Source organism: Apodemus sylvaticus, chromosome 5 (assembly GCF_947179515.1).
Source record: "Apodemus sylvaticus chromosome 5, mApoSyl1.1, whole genome shotgun sequence".
NCBI classification, from domain to species: domain Eukaryota; kingdom Metazoa; phylum Chordata; class Mammalia; order Rodentia; family Muridae; genus Apodemus; species Apodemus sylvaticus.
The window spans coordinates 51,296,792-51,322,286 of NC_067476.1; the positions used below are offsets into that span (position 1 = coordinate 51,296,792).

A 25,495-nucleotide genomic window follows, 5' to 3' on the forward strand; every position below is an offset into this window, starting at 1 on the left:
CGGTTCATTTGGAAAAAAGCAAGCACACAAGTGCCAAGAGAACATTAGAGGGGATAGGGACAATGTGGCAAGACCCAGCGGGGCTTCTGGGCGGGGCCGTGGGAGTGGACTTCCCAGCCAGACCTCATAGCATCCTATAAAAGCCACCAGTCCTGGCCATGTCTCTAATTCCATGGCAAAAGCAAGAGATTTAGGAAGTCCAGAAACTGATCAAAATACATATAAAGTCTGCCTGTAATAGCCAGTATTTTGAGCCCGTGGATTAGACAGAAATGGCTTATTCAAAGAAGTACATTAAGAAAATGGGTCTCTCTCTGCTCCACATGGAGCATCAAAACTGCGGACAAATTACACTCTGAACATAAAGCAATAATGTCTTAAGGCAGGGAGGGCTCTGCTAGTCAACAGTCCCAGTTCCATCTCTGGGACCTGCATGGTAGGAAAGAACTGGTTCCTGCAAGTTGTTCTCTGACCTGCACACACCTATACCAGGGCACACAGACACACCCCTCCACCAAAACAAACAAACAAACAAATAAATAGTTATATATATGTATATATACATATATATATATAGAGAGAGAGATTTTATATATATATATATAAATAAAGATTTATCGATTTATGTATTTGAGTATTCTGTTTGCACGTATGCCTGGAAGCCAGAAGAGGGCAATCATTACAGATGGCTGTGAGCTTCCATGTGGTTGCTGGGACTTGAACTCAGGACCTGTGGAAGAGCAGTTAGTGCTCTTAACCACTGAGCAATCTCTCCAGGTCCTAATATACCTTAATAGGCTTAGAGAAATTACAAATATTTGTAAAAAGTGGGGAGGAATACAATCTTTTAAACATGATCCTAAACTATAAAACATGAAGAGACAGATACAATGATGGGGCTGAGCGGACGACTCAACGGGTAAGGGTGCGCGCTCTGCCAGCAGGAAGACGGAGTGAAACACCAGGGGAATGGGTGGCCCGGCTGTGTGCCCTGAAATCCCAGGCAGGTGACAGCAGGCAGCTTACTGCCAGTCAGCCTGGAGGAAACAGCAGCCTCCAGGTTCAGTGAGAGACCCTGTCTCAAGACAAAAAGGGAGAGAGTGATATATCTGCACATGTGCACACATGGTGCATGGACCTGCACACTCATGTGTGTGCATTGTACACACATAAAATGCATGAGAAAAGATTTTGTAAATGTTATAAAAAGATGGTGGGGGGGCTGGAGAGATGGCTCAGAGGTTAAGAACACTGTCTGCTCTTCTGAAGGTCCTGAGTTCAAATCCCAGCAACCACATGGTGGCTTACAACCATCCGTAAAGAGATCTGATGCCCTCTTCTGGTTTGTCTCAAGACAGCTACAGTGTACTTAGATATAATAATAAATAAATCTTTAAAAAAAAAAAAAAGATGGTGGGGATATTTGGAAACTATTAGGATGTTTTATCACCAAATATAAGGAATATTTAGAAAACAAGTAGAAATGATGACCTCAGTAAAAATATGCTAATGTCCTGAAGAACCATTCACTGTGTAAGTGCAGACTGCCACTGAGAAATGTTCGCCGCACTGGCCATATGCCTTTGGAGATTTCTTTAGCCTAAGACTGAGAGCCCTTACTGGTTACGAAGTGGCTGCTGCAGTTCCAGCTCTCACAGCCTCTTCTTTCTTGTCTCTTTTTAGGAATGAGGAACTTTCTCACACACTCCCCAGAAGACCCACTCTCTCTGGTGTGACAGGAACTGAGTCACACGTTATCCTCAAGCCGCTCTCAGGTGAGAGGACAGGTTCTGTGGGCCACTAAGAACTCAGGTTCTCAGAGTGTGGGCCCCAAAGGCCTCCAAGACCCAGCAAGGATCTTCAGAGGTCAGGGGTTTTACCATAATAATATTAATATGTTGTTTACCTTTTGCTAGTAGCCATAGTCCATTGATGGTGTATAGACAATATGGCCACAGTGACAGCAGGTTGGCCTGAACCAAAGCAGAGGCAACAAATCACACCGAGAATCACTGCCTCCTCACTAACTATATTCTCAGGGGAGCCAGATCCTCACACATCTCTTTAATGAAGTCATAAAACATGTCTTCTTAGAGCACAATTTTTACTTTGTCATTTTCCAAAAAATAAACAAAGTATGCCTGTCAGGAAAATAACACACCGTGCATTGTCTTTGATAGAATTCAAGCTTTTAGGCAAAAATAAATAAATAAGATAAAATTCTAGTAAACGAGTGTCAACCACTGGGAGGTAGCAGCTTTCTAATACTTGTGCACTGCCATGCTAAGGGTTTATTACTGTACAACAAAATGTGTCAACATCTGGAGGGCCCACTGTTGGTTTCTGCCTGAAATGTCCTGTCTGCTCGCCACGCTTGCTCTCACGCGCACTGCACGGGCCGCGGGGAGACGTGGGCCGCAATGGGATACACCAGGCCAAACAGTTCCACATGGGACTTTATTTAAGATGGGGAAGGGGTAGTGGGCGGGAAGGAAGGAGAGAAAGAGAGAAGAAAAAAGAGAACGGGGAAGAGGCGCTGCCCGGTTATATACCGATGGTGACGTAATTACAGGTAAAGTTGGCTATGGAATTCTGGGTAAACGGTAGCTGTTGCCTTGGCAACAGACCTATACATTGACTTAGTTGTCGCTTGTATGGCGTCACAAGCCTTGCAGGCCTCGGTACCTACACCCACTATGATTGATAATCTAATATTTTCCATAATACCAAGACATGTTACAAAACCACACACAGGGTGAAAAAAGTTTCAATCCACCTACAAAACAAAACAATAACTGTCAGATTATTTCCAGATTTGGGGGGAAGATGTGCCTCTAGGTAGCCCAGGTTGGCCTGGAACTCTCTATGTAGCCCAGGCTGGTGCTGAACCCTCAGAACACTGCGTAGGCCTCTGCCTCTGGCTCCACAGGGCGGGGACTGAATGTATGTACCAACACATAATAGAAAATTTTATTTTTAGAAAGATATTCTGTAAAATAATCAGAATATGTTATTTTGTCACAGCACTGTTTGTACATATGCTGGAAAAGTATAAATAGTTATTTTTACAGTGCTGGTTAAAATGACTAAATCTATACCCATAGAGAGGAAAACCAAAATCCATGCAAAACGTTGCCAAAACCTCAAATAAATTAATATAGAAAAATGGTCTCTGAGTAGGTAGGAGAGAGAAGAAGGAATGAAACCTTCTGAATGGTCTCCTCTTCTGAAACTGGCATACACATATGTGCACCTGCACAGGCACTGTCTAGGAAGAGGGGTCCTAACTCAGCCTCATAGGTGGTCTCAATACACCTTAAACTGTCCCTTCCTGGGTTGGTTGGTTTGTTGGTCTGTTTGTTTTGAGGCAGGGTCTTAGGTAACCCAGGCTGGCCTCAAAATTGGAATACAGCAAAGGCTGGTTTTGAACTCATTCCTCAAAGAACAACAACAACAATATTCTCAAAGCACCTTTGTAATTACAGAAGAGTTATTTTTAAAATTACAGAGTATACAAGTTCTATATAATTTCCATGAATGGATATAAGGTGGGGGGGGGGGGCGGGGGGGCGGAGGCGGCTGGCCTGGGCACTAGGTGGCGCTCTCTTTAGAAAGGTTTAGGAAGCCCCATTGGACCTCAAATTCCAGTGATCTAGAAATTTCCTATTCACCGTCCATTGCAGGCATCTACCACCTTGCATATTTGTTTTCCCCTCAAAATTATACACATATATGTAACAATAAAATAGGGATAGTTAACATTTTATATCATTAAACGCTTCCCATGTCACTGTAGCTACAGCCACTGTTCTTCTTGGGTTGGTATCAGGCATGAGTCCCCTCCCCTCCTGTGCACTACTGACCACAGCTCTACACGGCCATTTGGCATTATAGCGTTTTCTCTCCTCATTTAGCAACTGTGGTTCTGATGCACCACGATCGGTTCATTTATAGTACGTGTTAATCATCAGACTGAAAACACAGATGGCCCTAGTCAGGTCTGCCCAGCCTTGCAAGGAAGCAGAAGCCAGCCCTGGGAAAGCTCTACCGCCCTCTGCTGGGCATCTCCAGAGAGACAACTTCCCAACTGCAGGCATTTTATTTGCCTTTTGGTTTTCAGTGAGGAATTTGGGAATTGGTTCTTGGAATTGATTGCTGAAAAAGTCAATTCCTGACTAAAACATTGCTTTCTTTCTCCATACCAAATAGAAACATCAAACTGAAACTGCTCCGTGAATATATTTCATCAAAGACATTGTGGGATTTGGTGTACTAACTTAAAGTTGTAATAAGAATGCATCATAGAAAAATCAAGCATGGTGTACCACACTAATAACCACAGGATTCCAGCAGCTGGGGAAGAAGTATCCTGAACTCCAGGACAGCCAGGGCTACAGAGCCGAGCCTCTGCCTCAAAAATTAAAAAAAGAAAAAAGGGCTGACAAGATGGTTCAGCAGGTAAAGGGGCTTGCCTCACGTGCCTGGCACCGAGTTCCAGCTCACACCTGCACTTTGGTGGTAAAGGCAGGATGTCTGCTGCAGCTTCACAGCCAGCATGGACTACAAGGGTGCGTTGCACACTAGCCAGCACTACATACCTGAGATACCGAGTCAAAAACCAAAAAAAAAAAAAAAAAAAAAAAAAAAAAAAAGGACATCTTGCCAGGTATGGTGGCACACATCTTTAATCCCAGCACTGAGGAGGCTGAGGCAGGCAGATCTCTGAGGTGGAGGCCAGCCTGCTCAACGGAGTGAGTTCCAGGACAGGCATGGCTACACAGAGAGATCCTGTCTCAACAAGAAAACAGTAAAGTCAAAATCAAACAACAAAAGCAGGCTCTTAATCAGAAATCTGCTAAAGACCCAAAAAGTCAACTTCAGAATCTTATTGTAGGCATCTGTGCACTTAGAGAGAAGCTCCTGCCAGGCTCGTGGCTTTGGCATCACTCACACTGCCTCTTGCAAAGCAGGAAACTAGAGTTAGAGTTCTCACTCTGGACAGATGGCTCAGTGGTAAGGTGCACTTGTTCTTGCAGATGATATGAGCTCAGTTCCCAGCACCTACATGGTGGCTTGTAACTGCCCACAACTCCAGTTCTAGGGGATCTCAGACCTTCTTGTCACCAACCTAGGCACTAGGCACGCACACGGTACACAGACAAACATGCAAGTACAACACTAGGCACGCACATGGTACACAGACATACATGCAAGTACAACACTCATATACATTAAAAAAAGAAAGAAAGGGGTTCTTAAGTTCTGGTCTTGCTTTTTCATGAATCTTTACAATCTTGCTCTTTCCTGCTTTAAGAATGCAGCAATAAGGATACAGTTCTGTTGACATGCCGACTCCAAAATCAATATGCAGGAGAGGAGCGAGGCGGTGAGACTCAGCTGTAGCCACAAAGATCCCCTAAGCTAAAGAACAAGATGGCGATGGGAAACAGAATCTGTATATATTACCATACGCGGCGCTAAATCCTTTCACTGTGGTATCATCTCAGTCAGACCTCTACAAAATTTATTTAAACATTGCCTTAATAGTTCAAATAATTGCTCTGCAGAAGCTTAAGTAACCGTCTAGAACTGTTCTAAAGACATACGGAGCTCCTGCCCGTGTGCCATAGCTTCCCCGTTCAACTCTTGAATTAGTCCGGCGCACTTGTTACCGTTGACAACAGCAGAATACATTATCACAAACTTCTTCATACTTCATCCCTGTTGCCTTCCTTTCCCCCCAATGTCCTTTTTCTCTCCCAGAATTCCAGCTGGGATATCCACATTACAACCGGCTGCCATGTCTTCTGGGTCTGTTTCTAAAAGTGATACTTTGTATTTCAAGGACCCTGTGTTTTGAGGAGTGGGTATTTTGTAGATGTCTTTGGTGGCTATTTATCATATTTTTCTTAGGACTATAGTAAAGGTATGAGGTTTGTTTGGGTTTGCTTTGGGACTGGTGAGTAATGCCAGGCCTTAGCACATGCCATAAGGAGCACTGCCCAGTGTGACTGTCACCTGTTAACCCTAATTGCGGCAGAAGCAGTCAGCACTTGCTGAGTTCCTTTACTGTGGTGTCACTGTCCCACCCCTCCCCCTTTGCACTGCTCTTTAAAAGAAACCACTACGGTCTGCACTCAGATTCATGCTGGTGTCAGCTTCGGTCAGAGAAGCTTCTTTTTGCAGTCAGAGGACAGTGCAGGCCCTTAACAGGTCAACGCGCTAAGAATAAATGACTGCTGAATATCCAGTCATACAGGGACATCCAGGGCTGGCGACGCGGCTCAGCAGGGACAGGCTCTTGCTGCGAATGCCTGGTTACCTCGGTGTGATCCCTGGACTGCACACAAAGGTGAAAAAGGAGACCCAACTCTACCACGCTGTTTTCCAACCCCCACGTCATTTCTACTTTAATAATCAATATATTTTTTAAATGGGAGCGTTGGATCACACTCCACCACCACCATTAAGGCTCAGGAAAACTGCAGAATAAGGGATGGATAGATTGTAAGAGCCGGAAGTGACTGGGAGCAGTGTGGTATGCTGAGTTTAGGCACAACACGGCAACTGCAGCTTTGAACTCACAGTAGCTGGGATTATCTGCACAATGTCAGCCTGGTCGCTGCTGGGGCATGGGAGGGGGAGGGGCTCACAGGACCCCACACTCCTCCTTGAGTATTTATACACAGCTCAGGATTAGTGGGGAGAATGACATTTTCTTCAGTGGTGAAGCACTGACACTCTTGTAACACCACTAATAAAACTTACTGGGTTAAAACAAAAACCTCTGAAGTTGGGGGGGGTAGGCGGTTGAGTTTGTGATTGGGAAGAGAAAAAGGATTAGCAGCGGTTGGAGGGAGTAATGAGGCTGAATATGGTTAAAGAAAATCATGTATGTGTATGAAAATGGCTCAATGAAACTCATTATTATGTCTAACAATCATGTTACCTAAAAACTTTTTTTTGTTTGTTTGTTTGTTTTTTGTTTCTTTTTGAGACAGGGTATTTCTGTATAGCCCTGGCTGTCCTGGAACTCACTCTGTAGACCAGGCTGGCCTCGAACTCAGACATCCGCCTGCCTCTGCCTCCCAGAGAGCTGGGATTACAGGCGTGCACTACCACCGCCCAGCTCCTAAAAACATTTTAAAAAGAGAGACCAGAAAAGGGATAGGGGAAAGGCCACACTAGGATACTGGGCTATACCCTTCAAATAAAACATAGACATTTAAAAAACCAAAGGGAAGTGGGAGCTGCGGCTGAGAAGATGTGTCAGGGGTGAAACACTTGCTATGTATGTACGAGGACCTGGGCTTCGGTCTCTAGCCCCTATGTGAAATGTGGGTGCGTCAGAGCTTGTCTGTAGGCCCAGAGCTCAGGGGGCAGAGACTGATGGATCCTGGGACATGCTGGTCAGCCAGCGTAGCCAAAGCATCACGAGAGAAACCCTGTTTTAAAACATAGAGTGTGATAGAGGATGTGTGACTAGTTTTATACCAACAACGCAAGCTAGTCATTTGGGAAGAGGGAACCTCAACTGAGAAAACGCCCCTACCAGATTGGCCTGTGGTGCACTTTTTGGATAGAAGATTGATGGTTGAGGACCCGGTTCACTGTGGGTGGCGCTATCCTTAGGTTGGTGGTCCCGGGTGCTACGAGGAAGCGGCTGAGCAAGCCAGTAAGCAGCGCTTCTCCATGGCCTTTGCTTTAGGTTCCTTCCTTCAGATATCCTGACTTCTTTCTGCAGTAGATTGTGACCAGAAAGTTTTAAGCTGAAATAAGCAAACCCTTTCCTCTCCAAGTTCCTCTTGGTCACAGTGTTTTATCACAGCAATAGAAACCCTAACTAAATTAGAGAAGGATATCCAAAGTCAACATCTTGCCTTTCACAAGTGCGCGTACGCATGCATGTACATACACACACACACACACACACGCACACGCACACGCACACGCACACGCACACGCACACGCACATGCACACACACGCACATGCACATGCACACGCACACATGCACACACATACCCCTTTGATATACCTCCATCATTGTGCTTCTGTTTTTAGCACTTTATACTTCCTGATATTGCAGGATGCTACAGGCTCATCTTATTTATTCTTGATCCAACACTACAACCAGCCATTTCTCCAGAGAGCCTTTGCTCCTTTCATAGGAGTCTGGGTGCTGGGTGAGTATGCTCTGTGCTACTAGGCTGTCTTTGTTTCTGTGCCACCTTGGTTGGCAAAGCAAACAAATACATGTATAGAAGCAACCAACCCAACCAGATTCCCATCTGTGGTTATAAATGTTTAGACATATACACATCTCCATCAAACTAAAAGTTGAACCTGCTAGAGGGAGAGCAGCTGCCTCACAGGCCAGGCCAGGCCTCTTCAGTCTCTCCTCTCAGGAAAAGGCACTGGCTGCAAGTTGGGAAAAATCAAGCCAAATTTCTCCCCTTGCTGCCCAAGACTTTGAATCATGGCTTCATTCTTTTTTTTTTTTTTGATTTGGTTTTTTCGAGACAGGGTTTCTCTGTGTAGCCCTGGCTGTCTTGGAACTCACTCTGTAGACCAGGCTGGCCTCGAACTCAGACATCCACCTGCCTCTGCCTCCCAGAGTGCTGGGATTACAGGCGTGTGCCACCAGCCGCCCGGCTCATGGCTTCATTCTTATCTGTGACTTCCTGTCTTGTGACTCCTCTCATACAGGCTAGGCCAGGCTGCATCTTGTGGTATGGAACTTACTACCCTCTTTCCCATCCCCCTCCAAAAAACCTACAAGCATCAGAAACTCCCTCTTGTGTCCAGAACTGAAGGGCCAGTCTCTTCCATCAGGCCGCACATGGCTTCTTCTAATGCTCCCCCATTCAAGGCCTGGTCTTGTGCTCGCTTCGGCAGCACATTTACTAAAATTGGACTGATACAGAGAAGATTAGCATGGCCCTTGCGCAAGGATGACACACAAATTCGTGAAGCGTTCCCGGCTGTCTCTCATTCTGAAGGGTAAGCTCAGGCCAGCTCCCTTCTATGAAGCTGCCACTCTTCTAACGCAACAGTGTTGAAGCCTACCATTCTCTCCCTGTTTCTGACAGCAGCAGTGTCCCGGACTCTAATGACAAGAGGCACAGAGCTACCTTCCCTACTTCCTCACCTAGATCTTCCCACTCTGATCGTAAGAAACCCCGTTCTCACCACTACCACCTAATCACCAAGAGTTCGATTCCCATGGAAGGACGGCTTCTGTTGTCACCTCACACACAGACAATCTAGAAAAACAGGAAAATAAGGGGATGCCAGACCAGAAGGAAGCCCCTCACCCTGACGTTAGCTTGCCTTTCCTACTGATTGGGAATCAGGTTACCTACGGACTCAACATTGCCTTTTCAAAAAACAAGGATGTTAAAATCAACAAACTATACTTACTTAGGGCAAAATATAACCTTGACTTTAGCAGTATGAGTACTGCTGGGTGGTAGCATCACATGCCTTTAATCCCAGCACTTGGGGAGGCAAAGGCAGGTGGCTCTCTGAGTTTGAGATCAGCCTGGTCAACAGAGCAAGTTCCAGGAAAGCCAGGGCTACATAGTGAAACTCTGGCTACACACACACACACACAAAATCCTGTCTTGAAAAAACAAAAAAGGAAAACTACCACCACCAAAAAACAGTATTAGTACCTGTCTCTCAGCCATAAATCCCTAAAACATCTTACAATTTCATTTATAAGAGGAAATTCTTTAAGAATATAAGAAATATACTTACAGTGTATGTGTGTGTGTGTGTGTGTGTGTAGCCCTGGTTGGCAAGCCTCTGCCTCACAACACCTAGCCCATTTTTACTTATTTAAACTCTACTTAAATTTTAAGCTTTGCCTAATCTTCAAACTGTTATAAATTGCAACCATTGAACAATTTAGAAACCCACAGAATCACATATACAGCCATCAAAACGTGTGCATCTTTCTAATGTCAATACTTAAATCTAAAGCGTCCATTCTCTTATCTTAACAAAATTCGAACTTTGCCTTACTCCAGCGGCTCTCTCAGTGTAGTGTAGGATTCTGCTGTGTCTGAGTAGAGGTCCGGAAGGGGAAGGGGATATGGCAGATTTATGGCAGTACTATCTGTGTCTCCCCAGCAACCACGACAATACCTCCAGTCTTACGGAGTTGCTCACATCAGAGATTTTCTCCTGGCGCCTTGCAGGAGACCCGCTGTACACTTGTGCCTTTCTGGACTTTGCTGCTGTTTTGTGTGTGGGCGGTGGTGTTGTAGTGCTAGGGATGGAGCTCAAGGCCTTACATGCTAGGCTAGATTTCTGTCCTTAAGCTACACATTCCCAGTCCACACTGCATATGTATACAAATAGTTAAATTCTTTCCTTGTGGCCTGCATTCTGTCCTCACTCTCCCTAGCTCATGTATACCTTAAGCTTCCCCAAGGGGCTGAAGGCACAGCTCAGTGACAGAATATGCAGTATATACAAGAGACTGGGTTTGATCCTGGTGCATGCTCCCTCTTCCTCTCCCCTCCTCAACTCTTTATTTTTTCCCTCCCCTCCTCTCTCTGGAATGTGAGGATCCTAGTTTCAGCAAATATACCATCATTACAGTTATGTCTAAAAATAGTTTATCACCCTAAAAGGAACAGTCCCCAGTGTACATTACTAAGCCCTCTCTGTTCCTGCTCCACTTTCTCTAAGGGAATGCACTGGGTATCATATCTGCATATCATCCTTTGCCCTTAGGTGATGCTACTATCTGTGAGCATATGTGATCTCACTTCAGTCCTAAAGTATCCACTTGGCAGGTGACCCGGTCAAGGTCTCAGGAAGTGAGCTGCTGTCATAACAGCATGCCTTCCAATCCTGCTTTGACGGTCTTCCCACTACACAAGCCTTTGCAGACATTCAAGTAGGATTTCTTGTGCAGTGTTGAAGGGGCTCTGAGGGTCATTTAGAGTCAATTCTTTGCTGACTAAAGCTTTAAGAGTTAAAATATATATATATATATTATATACATATATATATATGAAGAAATGGAATCTAGTTCTGGAAATTTGGTAAACTTGATACCTCAGAAGCCTTTCTGCTATGCAACACCCCCCAATGCTGTGTAAACAAGCAAAAATATATATATATATTATGCTAACAACATACATCACTGAGCCAGCAAGTCAGAAAGAAATTTTCAGAAACCAAAACTTCAGAGCTGATTGAGCATTGGAGCCAGCAGGAACCCAAAGCCCACAAGGTACAACAACAAAATATGTCACCATATTTATCTAAATGAACTCATTTAAGTCTAACTTTACCACATTATCAAAATAGAGGGGGGAAAAAACCACAGACCACAGCAGCATATACACACAGAGAGCACTGATAAAATTCTAACTGATCAGATAAACAAAACATTTAGCCAATATGAAATGAGAGAGAATTTTATTAACCTGATAAAAGACGAGCCGTCGGCAACCAGCAATGTTAAGGGACTGGAGCTACACAGATTCTCCAGCAGGCAGACAGGGAGATCTTGGCAGATCAGGACATGTTTACACAATGGCTGTAAGCCAAATCAGCCGTCCTGTCTTTTCTCAAACTGACCAACTCTAAGTCAGGGGAGGAAGACCCTTCAGAGATTTAAACCCCAGTCCTTGAGAAGAAACTAGACATCTCAGCTCTCTGAGGTCTTCTCCTGAGCGGCAGAGGGTCCTTTCCTCTGTGTCCACCACATGAGTGTGTTTCCTCACCCTCAATACAAGCCTTTCTTCATCTGCTGATTCTGACCCATCCTGTTTGCAGGTTTTGAGATTTCTCTACTGCTACCTGTTGCACTTGAGACTTTTCCAGTCTTTTAACTTTAACTGGCAGAGAAAACGAACCTTATCATGACCCCTTGCTGGTAGCAATGCTAACCTCAGCTGTAGCTGTACTCTTTATAAATACTAGAGTAAATTATCAGTATTGTTACCAGAGTAAAAACTCAATTGCAAATTTGAATCAAGACAGTAAAAGGTGAAATAAAAATGAAAGATGGAGGGCAAAGAATTAACAAAACTGTCACAGTTTCCTGCGAGAAATCAACATTGGAAAAAAACTTCAGACACCCACAGGTGACCGTTATTACAATTAAAGAGGAAGTCTGGCAAGGTTGCTCTGTCTACAGAAGACATATTATACATGTTGATCTACTCAAAACAAGTGCAATATTAAAAAAAAAAAAAAATCCAGTTGGGCCAGCAAGATGGCTCAGCAGGTAAAGGCATCTGCCACCAAGCCTGATGACCAGAGTTTGATCCTTGGAACCCACATAGTAGAAGGAGAGAACAGGAACCCTATCAAGACCTGTAAACTTGTCTTTTGCCTCCAAACATACACAACGGCAAGTACACACACATGTACACACACACACACACATACACACACACACACTAAATACAATACATAATAAAACAAAATGCTGATCAAATAAAGAGCCATCATTTTTAGCCAGGCATGGTCGTACATGCCTGTAATCCCACATGGCAGAGGCTTTGGCTAGAAGACTAAATTTGAGACCCAGAAACTTCATAATGAGTTCCTGTTACAAGAAAGCAAAACAAACATATATGCGCATATATATTTATAACATTTATTAAAAATATGTTTTTACGATGAAAAATATTTAAGTGCTTGAAGGAAAAATTATCAAACTGCAAAGAAACTAAAGATCTAAAGAAATGAGGAAAGACTTTATGGAATAATTTGAAAAGACTTGGCTATTCACGGTCTTTAGTTTGATATACCATCCCAGTCGGAATCCCAGTGAGGGGGCTGGAGCGATGGCTCAGAGTACTTGCTGCTCTTGCAGAGGACCTGGATTCCGTTTCTAGAAGTGATAGAACAGCTCACGACTGTCTATAGTTTCAATCCTAGGGGATCTGACGCCCTCATCTTACCCCACCAGTGAGCACCAGGCATGCATGTAGTGCACAGACGGACATGCAGGCGAAATGTTCATACACATAAAATAAGAAGCAAATCTACTTTTTAAATTCTAGTGAGGTTTTCTGTGGAACTTACATGGTTTTAAAATGGAAAGTACAAATAGCAAAGAAGAAGGAAAAAAAAGACATTTCTGAGTTATAAGCCTTGCCCCACCAGCTGTCAAGCTCTGTTACAAAACTGTCTGTAATAATTAGTCAGCTATTAGCTCAGAGAGAGAAAAATAGAACAGAACAGGGACCAGAAGCAGACCCGACCATGTGCCGTGGCTTAAACATGGGTCAGGTGTGTCCCCACAAGGGGACGTGCATCGGAAGCTTGATCCCTAATGTGAAGTGTTGAAAGGCATCAGGACCTTTCAGAACAGGGTCAGTGGAAGGAGAGCTGACCGCTGGGAAGGAAGGACTAGAAATAGTTTTCACCAGAACTCACTCGGTTCCTGGTTCTTAGAAAATGAGTAAGGGTGGCCCCTAAATCTCTCTAGCTTCCTGTTACCATACGATAACAGTTCTCACCCATGTTCCCACCACGATGTTGTCCACCATGTTGTGATACAACCAAGGTGGCTTTCCCAAGAAATCACACAAAGTCAGCCAAAGGATATTGGATTTCCAGCCTCCAGATGTAGGAATTAGATAAACTTCTTTATTAAGTGCCCAGCCTTAGATCTTTTGTTATAGCATCAGAAGACAAATAAAGTTAGCACAGGTGTAATTTGATGTATACCAGAGCTGACACTGATGATCTACACAGAAATGAAGACTACTCAATAATAAATGTTTCTGAGACAGTGACTACTTGTATATGAAAAATAATAAAATGGATCACTAACTTACATCATTCTCACATTTAATTAAAGACTTAAATGGAAAAGACACATTTTAAAAAGTTTTGTTGTTGTTGTTGTTTTGGAGGGGGAGGGGAGTCAAGACAGGGTTTCTCTGTGTAGTCCTGGCTATCCTGGAACAAAATCTGTATACCAAGTGGGCTTCAAACTCACAGAGATCCATCTATCTCTACCTCCTAAGTACTGGGGTTAAAGGGATGTAGCACCACCTGGCTTAAAGTTTTTTTACAGGGGAAAAATTTGTGACATCAAGTTAAGGGCTTCTTAAACAAGAATCACAAAGTTTTTTTTTTATTGGATATATTTTTTATTTACATTTCAAATGATTTCCCCTTTTCTGGCCCCCCACTCCCCGAAAGTCACATAAGCCCTCTTCCATCCCCCTGTTCTCCCACCCACCCCTGCCCACTTCCCTGTTCTGGTTTTGCCCTATACTGCTACACTGAGTCTTTCCAGAACCAGGGGCCACTCCTCCGTTCTTCTTGTACCTCATTTGATGTGTAGATTAGGTTTTGGGTATTCCAGTTTTCTAGGCTAATATCACTTATTAGTGAGTGCATACCATGATTGATCTTTTGAGACTCGGTTACCTCACTTAGTATGATGTTCTCCAGCTCCATCCATTTGTCTAAGAATTTCATGAATTCATTGTTTCTAATGGCTGACTAAGTACTCCATTGTGTATATATACCACATTTTTTGCATCCATTCTTCTGTTGAGGGATACCTGGGTTCTTTCCAGCTTCTGGCTATTATAAATAGGGCTGCTATGAACATAGTGGAGCAGGTATCCTTATTACATGCTGGGGAATCCTCTGGGTATATGCCCAGGAGTGGTATAGCAGGATCATCTGGAAGTAACGTGCCCAGTTTTCTGAGGAACTGCCAGACTGATTTCCAGAGTGGTTGTACCAGTTTGCAACCCCACCAGCAGTGGAGGAGTGTTCCTCTTTCTCCACATCCTCGCCAACACCTGCTGTCTCCCGAAGTTCTTCTTTTTCTTTTGCTTTAGGGTGAAATGTTCGATAAATATAAGTCAAATCCAATTGGTCCAAAGCTTCAATTTGTTTTACTGTGTCCCTGCTTAGTTTCTGTTTTCCTGATCGGTCCATTGAGGAGAGTGGAGTGTTGAAGTCACCCACAATTATTGTGTTAGGTGCAATGTGTGCTTTGAGCTTTAGTAAAGTTTCTTTTATGAATGAGGGTGCCCTTGCATTTGGCGCATAGATGTTCAGAATTGAAAGTTCTTCTTGGTGGATTTTTCCTTTGACCAGCAAGAAGTGTCCTTCTGTGTCTCTTTTGATGACTTTAGGTTGAAAGTCAATTTTATCAGATATTAGAATGGCTACTCCGGCTCGTTTCCTGAGACCATTGGCTTGTAAAATTGTCTTCCAGCCTTTTACTCTAAGGTAGTTTTTGTCTTTGACACTGAGGTGTGTTTCCTGTATGTAGGGTCCTGTTTCCTTATCCAGGCTGTTAGTCCATGTCTTTTTATTGGGGAATTGAGTCCATTGATGTTAAGAGATATTAAGGAATAGTGATTATTACTTCCTGTCATTTTTGATGTTATTTTTATATTTGAGTGGTTATCTTCTTTTGGGTTTGATGAAAGAAGGTTACTATCTTGTTTTTTCCAGGGTATAGTTTCCCTCCTTGTATTGGAGTTTTCCTCCTATTATTCTTTGCAGAGCTGGGTTTGTGGAAAGATATTGTGTAAATTTGGTTTTGTCATGGAATATCTTGTTTTCTCCATCTATGGTGATTGAAAGTTTTGCTGGGTATAGTAGTCTTGGCTGACATTTGTGTTCTCTTAGAGTTTGCATGAGATCTGCCCAAGATCTTCTAGCTTTCATGGTCTCTGGTGAGAAGTCTGCTGTGATTCTGATAGGTCTTCCTTTATATGTTACTTGGCCTTTTTCTCTTACTGCCTTTAATATTCTTTCTTTGTTTAGTACATTTTGGGTTTGGATTATTATGTGACGGGAGGTATTTCTGCTCAGGTCCAGTCTGTCTGGAGTTCTGTAGGCTTCTTGTATATTCATGGGCATCTCTCTCTTTAAGTTAGGGAAGTTTTCTTCCATAATTTTGTTGAAGATATTTGCTGGCCCTTTCAGTTGTAGATCTTTACTCTCATCTATACCTATAATCCTTAGGTTTGGTCTTCTCATTGTGTCCTGGATTTCCTGGATATTCTGGGATACAAGCTTTTTGCATTTTGCATTTTCTTTGGCTGTTGAGTCAATGGTTTCTATGGCATCTTCGGCATCTGAGATTCTTTCTTCCATCTCTTGTATTCTGTTGTTGATATTTGCATCTATGGCCCCTGATTTCTTCCCAAGGTTTTCTATCTCCAAAGTTGTCTCCCTTTGTGATTTCTTAGTTGTTTCTACTTCTGTTTTTAGATCCAGGATGGTTTTGCTCAGTTCCTTCATTTGTTTGTTTGTGTTTTTCTTTAATTTTTTAAGAGACTTTTGTGTTTCCTCTTTCATGACTTCTGCCAATGACTCACTTTCTCCTGCATTTCTTTAAGGTTTTTTTTTTTTTTGCGTTTCTTTTTTATTGGCTTCTATCTCTTGAGCCTTATTCTCGTGAATTTCTTTAAGTGATTTTTGTGTTTCCATTATATGAGTTTCTAGCTTATTCATGTTCCTCTGTATTTCTTTAAGAGATTCATTTATGTCCTTTTTGTGTTCTTCTAGCAGCATCATGACCAGTGATTTTTAAATCCAAATCTTGTTTTTCTGGAGTGTTGGTGTATCTGGGATTTGCTGATGTTGGAGAGTTTGGTTCAGACACTGCCATATTGCCTAGATTTCTGTTAGTAGCGTTCCTACATTTGCCCTTTGCCATCTTGTTAGTTCTGGTGTTAGTTGGTCTTGTCTCTGGCTGATGTTTGAGGCTCCTGTGAGGCTATAGGGCTATTTCTGCAACACTGGATGGCTGGGTTTCCCCTGTGACAGATTGCTGATGTGCTGCCCTCCTCTTGGGTGCCCTTGGAGCCCTAGTGTGCCTTGCCCCAGATTGTGTCTGTGAACCAGGTGACGCCCCTTTGCTCCTTCCGGGAGTGCTGATGGTGTATGCTGTGGGGACCTTTTCTGCAGGGATCAGCCATGTGCTGCTCACTCTGCCGGGCAGCAGCACCACCAACTGTGGTGGTGTATACAAGGCTAGCCTAGCTGCTCAGGCCCTGAGTCTAGGCAAAAGCCTGGCAGGCTTAGGCCAAGCAATGTTTGCCTCGGGCTATGACTGTTAATTGGTTCTGTCTGGTAGCCAAGATGGTGGTGTGCGTGTGTGCGTTCCCTGAAAGTGCAGCGAGAGTCTGCCCGGTTAAACCTCCTGGCTGGGTTGGCACACAGGTGGCCCACCGGACAGCCCAGGGCCTGGGTGCAGTCCATGTTAGCCTCGGGCTATGAGTATTAGCTGGCTTTGTCTGCTAGACCTCTCTGGCGTCCCCGTAGCCAAAATGGCAGCGCGCCGGGACAGACTGTGGGCAGATAGGATGCACCCCCCAACAGCCCAGGATCTGGGTGCAGGCCAATGCCTGTCGGGCTTAGCGCCCCCCCCCCCCCATGTTGGCCTCAGGTTAAGTCTGCGTACCTCGGCAGCCGGTTCTCTCTGGCGTCCGAGAGCCAAGATGGTGGAGAGTCTCTTGTAACTGACTGGTGGGAGGCAGGTTCTGATGTGGTTTCAGAGTGGTGAAAGGCGCTGTAAATCCACCACCGCTTGCAGCCCGGCTGGCCGGCGATGGTCAGTGGTAGCGGGCACAGGGCCTGCCAGGACCCTGTCGCCTTGGTTCCACTGCTGATGGCCCTTCTGCTGGAACTGCTGCTGCTGCCGCTGCAGCCTGTGAAATCACAAAGTTTTAACACCATAGAAAAATAATTTTTACCTGATTTAAATTAAAAGTTGTTTTTCTGTATAGTAACAAACTTCCTCCGGACCATCTCAGAGCAAGCACCCTCCCATCTGAGCCACAGCCACAGCCTCACTGATTTCTCTTCCCACCTCTAATATCCATTATATCAGAAGTCCTCTTACCCATGCTTCTGAAATACACCTATAGATAAACATGGTAGTGTACAGCTACAGTCTCGGCATTCAGGAAGCTGAGGCAGGACAATCAGGACCTCAGGATGACCAGCCTAAATTACACAGTAAATTTGAGGCCAGCCTAAACCATATACAGTGAGACATTTTAAAATCAATAAAAATTAATTTTATTAAAGATGAAAGCAAATTTTCATACTAATGATATAGAGATGTTCATGTTTGTTTGTTTTCGAGACTGTATCTCACTGTGTGGTCCTAGCTATCCTGGAACTCCCAGAGACCTGCCTCTCAAAGGAATATTAGAATTAAAATCATGTACCACCACGTCCAGTCCAGCCTATGTATTTTATAGAAATAGCTGAATCTCAGTGCTAGGGAGATGGCTGAATGAGTATAAAGTACCTGCTGTGCAAGCATGAAGACCTGAGTTTGGATCCTAACACCCACACAAAAAAAATGCAAGGTGTGGTTGTGCATATCTGTACCCAGCAAAGTGAGAGCAGAGATGGACAGACTGTCTATCATAAGTGAGCACAGGTTTCAATGTCCTGCCTCAAAGGTCATTGGAGAGAAAGCACACTCACACTCATACACACGTGCACACATATTTGCACATGCACAGCATGCACATGCTACATATATAAATAAATTAATAAGAGAATTAAATCTTGTTAGATGTAGAACATCTTCAAAGTTATTTTTTGGAGTTGATAGAGATTTTATAATTATCACTGCTGAGAATACCACTTTACATAAATACCTAATACAAACTGGCAGGAGGGATGCTTAGAACCTTTTCAGATATTGTTGACAATTCTGCCCTAATCACAAGCCAGAACTCATTTCACAATTTATTTATGAAACTCAAGTCTACAACCCAAACAGCAAATTTCAAATCAAACATTCTAACACCGTGCAGTCTGAGGATAATAATAATTTGATCCTCACATGCTGAGGCATGATGGTAGGAAAAGGCAAAGATGTTTTCCATATTTAAACCATTATGACTCTGTGAGAACAGAAGAGCTTGTATAGACAGTACAAATACTGCAATTCATAGCCTTGCATCAGGAAGTGTGTTCTGTGGTGTAGCAGCATATGTAGTGTAAAGTGTGCACACCGTGTGTTCAGGACTCAGGCTATAATGTACACAAGTACTGCTAGAAACCTATCAGCTTCTACACACACTTGATTTTTTTAATTAATTCTTGGTTGTGCATTCAGAAACCTTTTACTGTTGCCAGGTTTCTCATGGCCCCCACATTCAGACATGTGATCCCATAACGGGTGGAACCCAGTTTAAGAGCTGGGCCCACCAGTGCATTCTTCACACTAGAGCCAAACAGATGTCATTAAAACAAACTAGAACATGCTACCCGCCTCCACAAAGCCTCTCTGGCTTTCTGTCTCAGCAGAACTACTTCAAACTCCATCCTTCAGCGTGAAAGGCTAGAAATGACTTCGTCCCTGCCTACTGCTCTGAGTTTATCTCTTTCCTGTACACAAAAGAGCCACACCAGCCTTCTGGACATTTTAGAACAAACCTACTTTGCTGTTACAAGCCGCAGGAATCCTGTAGTTAAGCACCCTTTTTCCTGGATGCTTGCTTTTATTCGAGACGGGTCTCATGGTGCTATTCTTTAGCCCAGGCTAGCCTCAAACTCACATGGATCTTTGTGCCTCAACCTCTTGAGTGCTAGGATTACAAGAGTGAGCCACCATGCCCTCTTTCCTGAGACCTCTGGGAGCTCCTCCTTTAGAGGGGCCTTCTCTGACCACTCTGGGTAAAGTGGGGCTCCCAGTTTTATTTCTCTTACCTAAAAACAATCTGTGTTTTCAAGCAATAATGATTAGATGCAACACTGAGTACTCTCAAACCCAGCGCTTCTCAATCTTCCTAAGGCTGCAGCCCTTGCTACAGCTGGCTCCTCTCGTGTGATGACCCCCCCAACCACAGAGTTTTTCCGTTTCTACTTCATAACTGTAATTTTGCTACTGTTATGAATCATGTGGATATCTGACATGCAGGATATCTGATCTGCAACCCCTGTGGAAAGGTTGTTTGACCCCAAAAGGGTTCGTGACCCTCAGGTTGAGAACCGCTCTATCTAATCCTCCTATCACAACCACTGTTGTACCCTGTGCCAAAACAGGTCCCAGCCCAGGCGGAGGACAATAATTGTTGAACAATGGTCTCCAATGGCCTTGCCTCAAATGTTGTTCCTGAACAAATATTCAAGAGCCTGAGTGTTTAATATTAAGTTAAATCACCTTTTTAAAAAAAAACGCGTATAAACAGATAGCATTTCCCTAACTTTCAAATTCATGTTTTCTTATCTTTAAAATATCATGGATAAGATGTATTTTGCTAACATAAAAAAAAGAATGGGGGAGGGGTAAAAAAAGAACCAATATTTATTTTACTCCCCCAACTAGAGAATCTGTAACTGTAAGTTTTATCTATTAATGCTATTTTACCTTTTACATACTTAAAAAAAATTACTACATATAAAAAACTTAGTATTTTTAGACAGTCTTACTATTCTGCCTTAGCTGTCTGGAAGCTCACTCTGTTGACCAGGCTGGCCTCAAACTCAAAGATCTGTCTGCCTCTGCCTCCTGAGTGTTAGACTAAAAGTGTGCAGTACCACCACCAGGTGAAAAACACCTGCTTTAAAGGCAGAATTCATAGGGGGTTGTATTTCTCATTTCTGCTGTAGCTTCCTACCGATTTAAAGAGTGAGCAGGGGCTAAGTCTTCACTGATGCTAAGAGCACTTACCTGCTGATCATAGGTTCTACACATTAGTTTTATAGGCCATTCATTCATTCATTCAATATTTACATGCATTAACCAACAGTATTTTAAGTAGTGTGCTAAAGAGGCAGAACAATATTCCAGCTCATTTTTCTGCCCAGGTTAGCTCAATGTAGTGACACAGCATCTGCAGAGTACCATGGAGACATAGTCGGGGTGATCTGGAGGGATCAGGGAAAGGGTCCAGGTAGAACCATGCTGTCTAGGAAGGATTCTGAAACATAACAGCTAAAAGGAGGAACACCAGGGGAGCTCTGAAGGAAATCTCAAACGGAAAGGCTTGAGCAAGCAGACAACACTAGGACAGGAACAGACTTGAAGGGCAGTCAAGAGTCAGGCTGAGAACGCAGCAAGGCAAAGATAGCACCATGTGCATTACAGGACACTAAGGGGATCTGATCAGTCCTCTGTGGCCTCTGAGGGATCTACGCATGTATTCCCTAGACGACGACGAGCCTGATAGAGAAGTCTTGATTTTCATCTTGATTTAAAAGAATTTCATCAAGATTTAAAAGAAAATCTTCAAAAAAGAAAAGAGAATTTTAACAAAAAGATAGGTCGGATCCTCTAGATGACCACCTTTTATCTGACTGCTGCTGTTTTCGGTTTCCGGTCCCACATTTGAGATTATGGGTGCACTATCCAGCAAGCTGTATGCAGAGTAATTAACAAGTCCTGGCTAGTCTTATGTCAAGTTGACACAAACTAGAATCAACTGTGAGAAGTAAACCCCAATTGAGAAAAATACCTCCATAATGGCAACTCTTAACCTGTGCGACGAAACCCCCTTTGGGGTCAATCAACCCTTTCACAAGGGTTGCCTAAGACAGTCGGAAAACACAGAGACTTACATTATGATTCCTAACAGTAGCGGAATGACAGTTATAACATAGCAATGAGAATAATTTTATAGTTGGGGGTCACCACAACACGAGGACCTGAATTACAGGGTCACAGTCTAGGCTGTAGGCAGGCAGGCTTGTAGGTCTTTTTCTTAATTACTGATTGACGGGGAAGAGCCCAGCCCACTGTGGGTGGTGCCATCCCGGAGCGGGAGGCCCAGGGTTTTGATCTTGATGTTTCATTCCAGCAACAGAAAAAAAGTAACTAGGACACTTACTGTATGTAAATGATGCTGTCCAGTGAAGGTCAAAGAAAGTCAAGGCACACTGATCGAGGGAAAGTCTCGTCATGGGTTAAATACAGACTGGATACACTGAATAATCTGCAACACTAGAAAAATGTGCGTAGGTCTCAATGTAAGAGAAGTGTACCAAGAAGGACAGGGCGGATGGATCTGCTTTCTGAATTTTTAAGGTCCAGCCAAGCAGTATCAATGATCACAAAGAGTAAGTGTTCACTTGAATTTACTGGTCACATAGCTCTGCTTCATTTAGTTAACGAATGCCTGGTTATTATAGTTGCATAAAAGCTACTATAGGGCTTTATATATGGTTTTATATGTGCATACATTTAACATACGGAAAAATACTTTTAACAATGAAAGATTCTGGGTTGGATTCTGGTTTGAGACATTCTGCAGTGGGTAACTAGGAACCACTAGGAATGATGTGACAGCTTTGGGCATTAGTGAAATCACTCTCCAAAAAACCTGAGGCAGGTTGGGAATCCAGAGTCTCCAAGTGTAGGCAGAAAGAACAATCAGAAGGCTAATTAATAATGTGATAGAAAATGGGAAGGCAGAAAACTATGCGGATGAAAAGACTGGACAGAAATAGAATCAAAAGTACTTGGTTGTGGGAGAGGGGAAGACAGTCTAATGACTCTCCTTGGGGATCTCGGCTGTAAGATAAATACCACAGGAAGGGAACATTCCAGAGCGCTAGGTAAGAAAGGATGGGGACTGCCCAAGCTGTGCATATGGTACAGCCGCTTCTTACATCCAACATGATGAAAGAAACCACTTACTATGATGCCACTCAGGAAAAGACACCTGAAAGACACCGTGGGGAAATGGCCTTGAAGTACCACCCTGGTAAGAATGGAAGCGAAAGACAAGTATGTGAACAGACTTCTCAAGCTCACAGAGTTCCCAGAGGATAAGCATTTGGATCTGGTAGAAAACGGGGGCTGGGGTGGGGGGTAGGACGGACAGAACAGACACACACACACACACACACACCAGTTTGATCCAAACCAAGAAAGATGGCACCATCACAGTGGAGCAGCAGCAGGTGAGGGGAGATGGCAGCCCTGTCTGAGGGGTGGTCTGTATCCAGCTATTGAATAACTCCCTGCTGGGACTTAACATGTGAATGTGAATGAGCGAAGGGTGCAGTCACAATGTGCCCACTACTTGCTATTGTTTTTGTTGTATAGTGTTTTGTCAAGTATAGTCACTCTTAGAAGTCACGTGAAAACAAGCACAGAAACCAAAGCTCAGCCATGGTGGGAGAGCACAGAAAGACAAGAAAGACAAGAAGGAAATGATGAGCGCAATTCAGCAATGATTTGCATTTCATTTCAGCTAAAGAAAATCCAGCTATATTTTTCTGGGTTCCAGCATTTCAGTGACAGCTGCATTCATGAATGACCAAATTAACTATTGTAGAGCTTTCTAAAAATATACAAAGCACTCACTCCACTGCATACTATAAGCAAGTCATGAAATATCAGGAAAAAAAAACAAACCTCCAATGCAACAAACAAACAAACAAAATAAGCCAGACCCCGAAGGAAATGCATCAAGGGTAATAAGAAACAACTAAACAGTTAAATTTTGACCCAGCACACCCATCCTGTATTGTACTTCTATTGCTCAGAAAGCTGGTGTGATCACTAACTTTTTCTTTAAGCACTTAAGATCACGGAGTGGCATGCCAAGTCTGTGTGGGAGATGCAGACACCACACTAAAGGGGTTTACAATGAGGTAACGGGTCGCATTTGGTGTACAGTTATGGAAATTTTTAGTATGTTGGTAATTTTGAACGCGAAGGCTGAGCTAGTTCACAGAGAATGTTATTTTTTACTTAGAGAAGTCAACCTGAATTATCTTAGGCAATCCAATAAGAATGCCAACATTTCATATTTTATTCCCTATAAGGGGAAAAATGGAAGCAAGAGGAAAACACAGCAATTACCACCAAACCAGTTAGGGTCCCTGCTGCCCACACAAGGGCGAGCCTTTGGGAAAGAGAAATTCAATCGTACTTTGGGGGAAAAACCGGCATCTTTCACCACTAATTATAATACAAAAGCATAGTGTTTATACAACTAAATGTTTAAGTCAATCTCATCCACAACGTCCCATGTGAGACTGACGGAAAGCCACAGGGCGTACCTTTGGAGAGTCCCACAGGACACAACGCCCCTCTGGACAAGTGGCCAGAGCCTTGCAGGGCCAAAGTAGGGGTTGGCAGGCGTCCCACGACCAGGGCAGAAAGGGACTGCTTCCTGGGTGCAGGACACACAGGTGAAGGACACCACCAGGCTGCTGCACAGCGCCCCCAAAGCTTTCCAGGCTTGCGGCGTGCAGCCCGGAAGGCTACCCGACTCACTGCGCAGCTCTACTGCGCAGCCTATTAGGGCTGGGAGAGGCGGGCGGGGGCGGGGGCGGGGGCGGGGGCGAGGCGGGGCTGGGCGGGGCTGGGCCAGCCCTCGCTCTGCCTGACGGAAATTGTAGTTCTGAAAAAGAAGCCAGGGGGAAAAGGCTAAGAGAACTACATTTCCGGGAGAGGGAGTGGCTACGGCGGGCCGCGAGGTGCAGCGTTAATCCCGAGAACAGAAGGAAGGGCCAGGGAGGCGCCGTTGGTTCCGTTCCTTTGCGCCAAACCGGTCTGGCGCTACCTCTTGGTCCCTGTCCCGAGTCCCCAGTGCGGAGCTCCCGCGTCACCCTCCCCTTGAGGCTCGCAGGTGGCGGCTGCCACCCCTCGCGGAAGTGAGGGGCGCGCCCCTCCTGGGCCCTGCGGACCCCGAGCCTCCATGGGCCGGACCCGGAAGGCCAATGTGTGCCGCAGGCTGAGTCGCCGGGCTCTGGGCTTCTATGCACGCGACGCGGGCGTGGTGCAGAGGACGAACCTGGGCATCCTGCGGGCGCTGGTGTGCCAGGTGATGCCCGCCGTAGTCGGGGTGCCCGGGGTCCAACCTCCTGCCGGGCTGCAGTTTTTTACGCGCTGATTCCCCTATGAGGGTTATAGGTGGGGAGGGGCATCCGTGTCGTGCAAGAAAATAGGTACTCATAGGTCCGCCGCCTGGCTGTAGTTTTTAAAAGCTTCTTTTGCCTTCCTGCAAACAAACTTGGGCATCCAACACCTATGGGCAGAGGAAGAAAAGCAAATAAACAGTGTACTTAAAAACTGTAAATTTAAACTGCCCACCTAAAAGGGTTCCATAGCAGGGGGCTGAGTTCTTTCCTAAACTGAAATTCTTTGTATCTTTCAGGAGAGTACTAAATTTAAGAATGTTTGGACAACTCATTCCAAGTCACCTATAGCCTATGAGAGAGGAAGAATATATTTTGACAATTACCGGTGCTGTGTCAGCAGGTAAATTCTTGGTGATGATTTTTTTTTTTTTTTTTTTTGCTGTAATCCACCTGGCCCGTAGTTTTTATGGAACCACATGGCTTCTTTAGTGCTTTAGTGAAATAGGAAGATGAAAAAAGAAATGAGTCCATAATAAAACTAGGTGGAAAATGCATGTGATCTTAAAAACTCGTTAAGTCTAAAGTTGCCAACTTCATCTTTGTAAATACTTTATTTCATACAAAATTATAGCACAGGCAAAATAATATGTTTCTCAGCACAATTTGCTGTTTTATACCATTTAAAGATCAGAGACA

General features: G+C 44.1%; 2 protein-coding genes and 1 non-coding gene across 11 annotated transcripts in view; 2 read left to right on the top strand and 1 right to left on the bottom strand.

Annotated features, from left to right (window-relative positions):
• Mettl8 (methyltransferase 8, methylcytidine) overlaps positions 1-24,830 on the bottom strand; it is a 100,323-nt gene extending 75,493 nt beyond the window's left edge. For 2 of the 6 annotated variants that reach the window (XM_052182676.1, XM_052182677.1), the window contains exon 1: positions 23,996-24,198. The gene's annotated coding sequence lies outside the window, so the exon portion shown is untranslated. Of the gene's footprint in view, positions 1-9,149; positions 9,206-17,423; positions 17,671-23,995; positions 24,199-24,732 lie in introns of those variants that run through there. The other 4 variants (XM_052182672.1, XM_052182673.1, XM_052182675.1 and 1 more) reach the window with 4 other exon arrangements.
• Positions 8,881-8,987, top strand: LOC127686481 (U6 spliceosomal RNA). Its single transcript, XR_007978113.1, has one exon. It is a non-coding gene; the product is annotated as a U6 spliceosomal RNA (small nuclear RNA).
• The window catches only part of Dcaf17 (DDB1 and CUL4 associated factor 17), a 30,251-nt gene continuing 29,133 nt past the window's right edge, over positions 24,378-25,495 (top strand). For 2 of the 4 annotated variants that reach the window (XM_052182668.1, XM_052182671.1), the window contains exons 1-2: positions 24,383-24,762; positions 25,096-25,199. In XM_052182668.1, the coding sequence (XP_052038628.1) occupies positions 24,637-24,762; positions 25,096-25,199 (230 nt within the window). In that variant the 5' untranslated portion in view covers positions 24,383-24,636. Of the gene's footprint in view, positions 24,763-25,095; positions 25,200-25,495 lie in introns of all 4 variants that reach the window. The other 2 variants (XM_052182670.1, XM_052182669.1) reach the window with 2 other exon arrangements.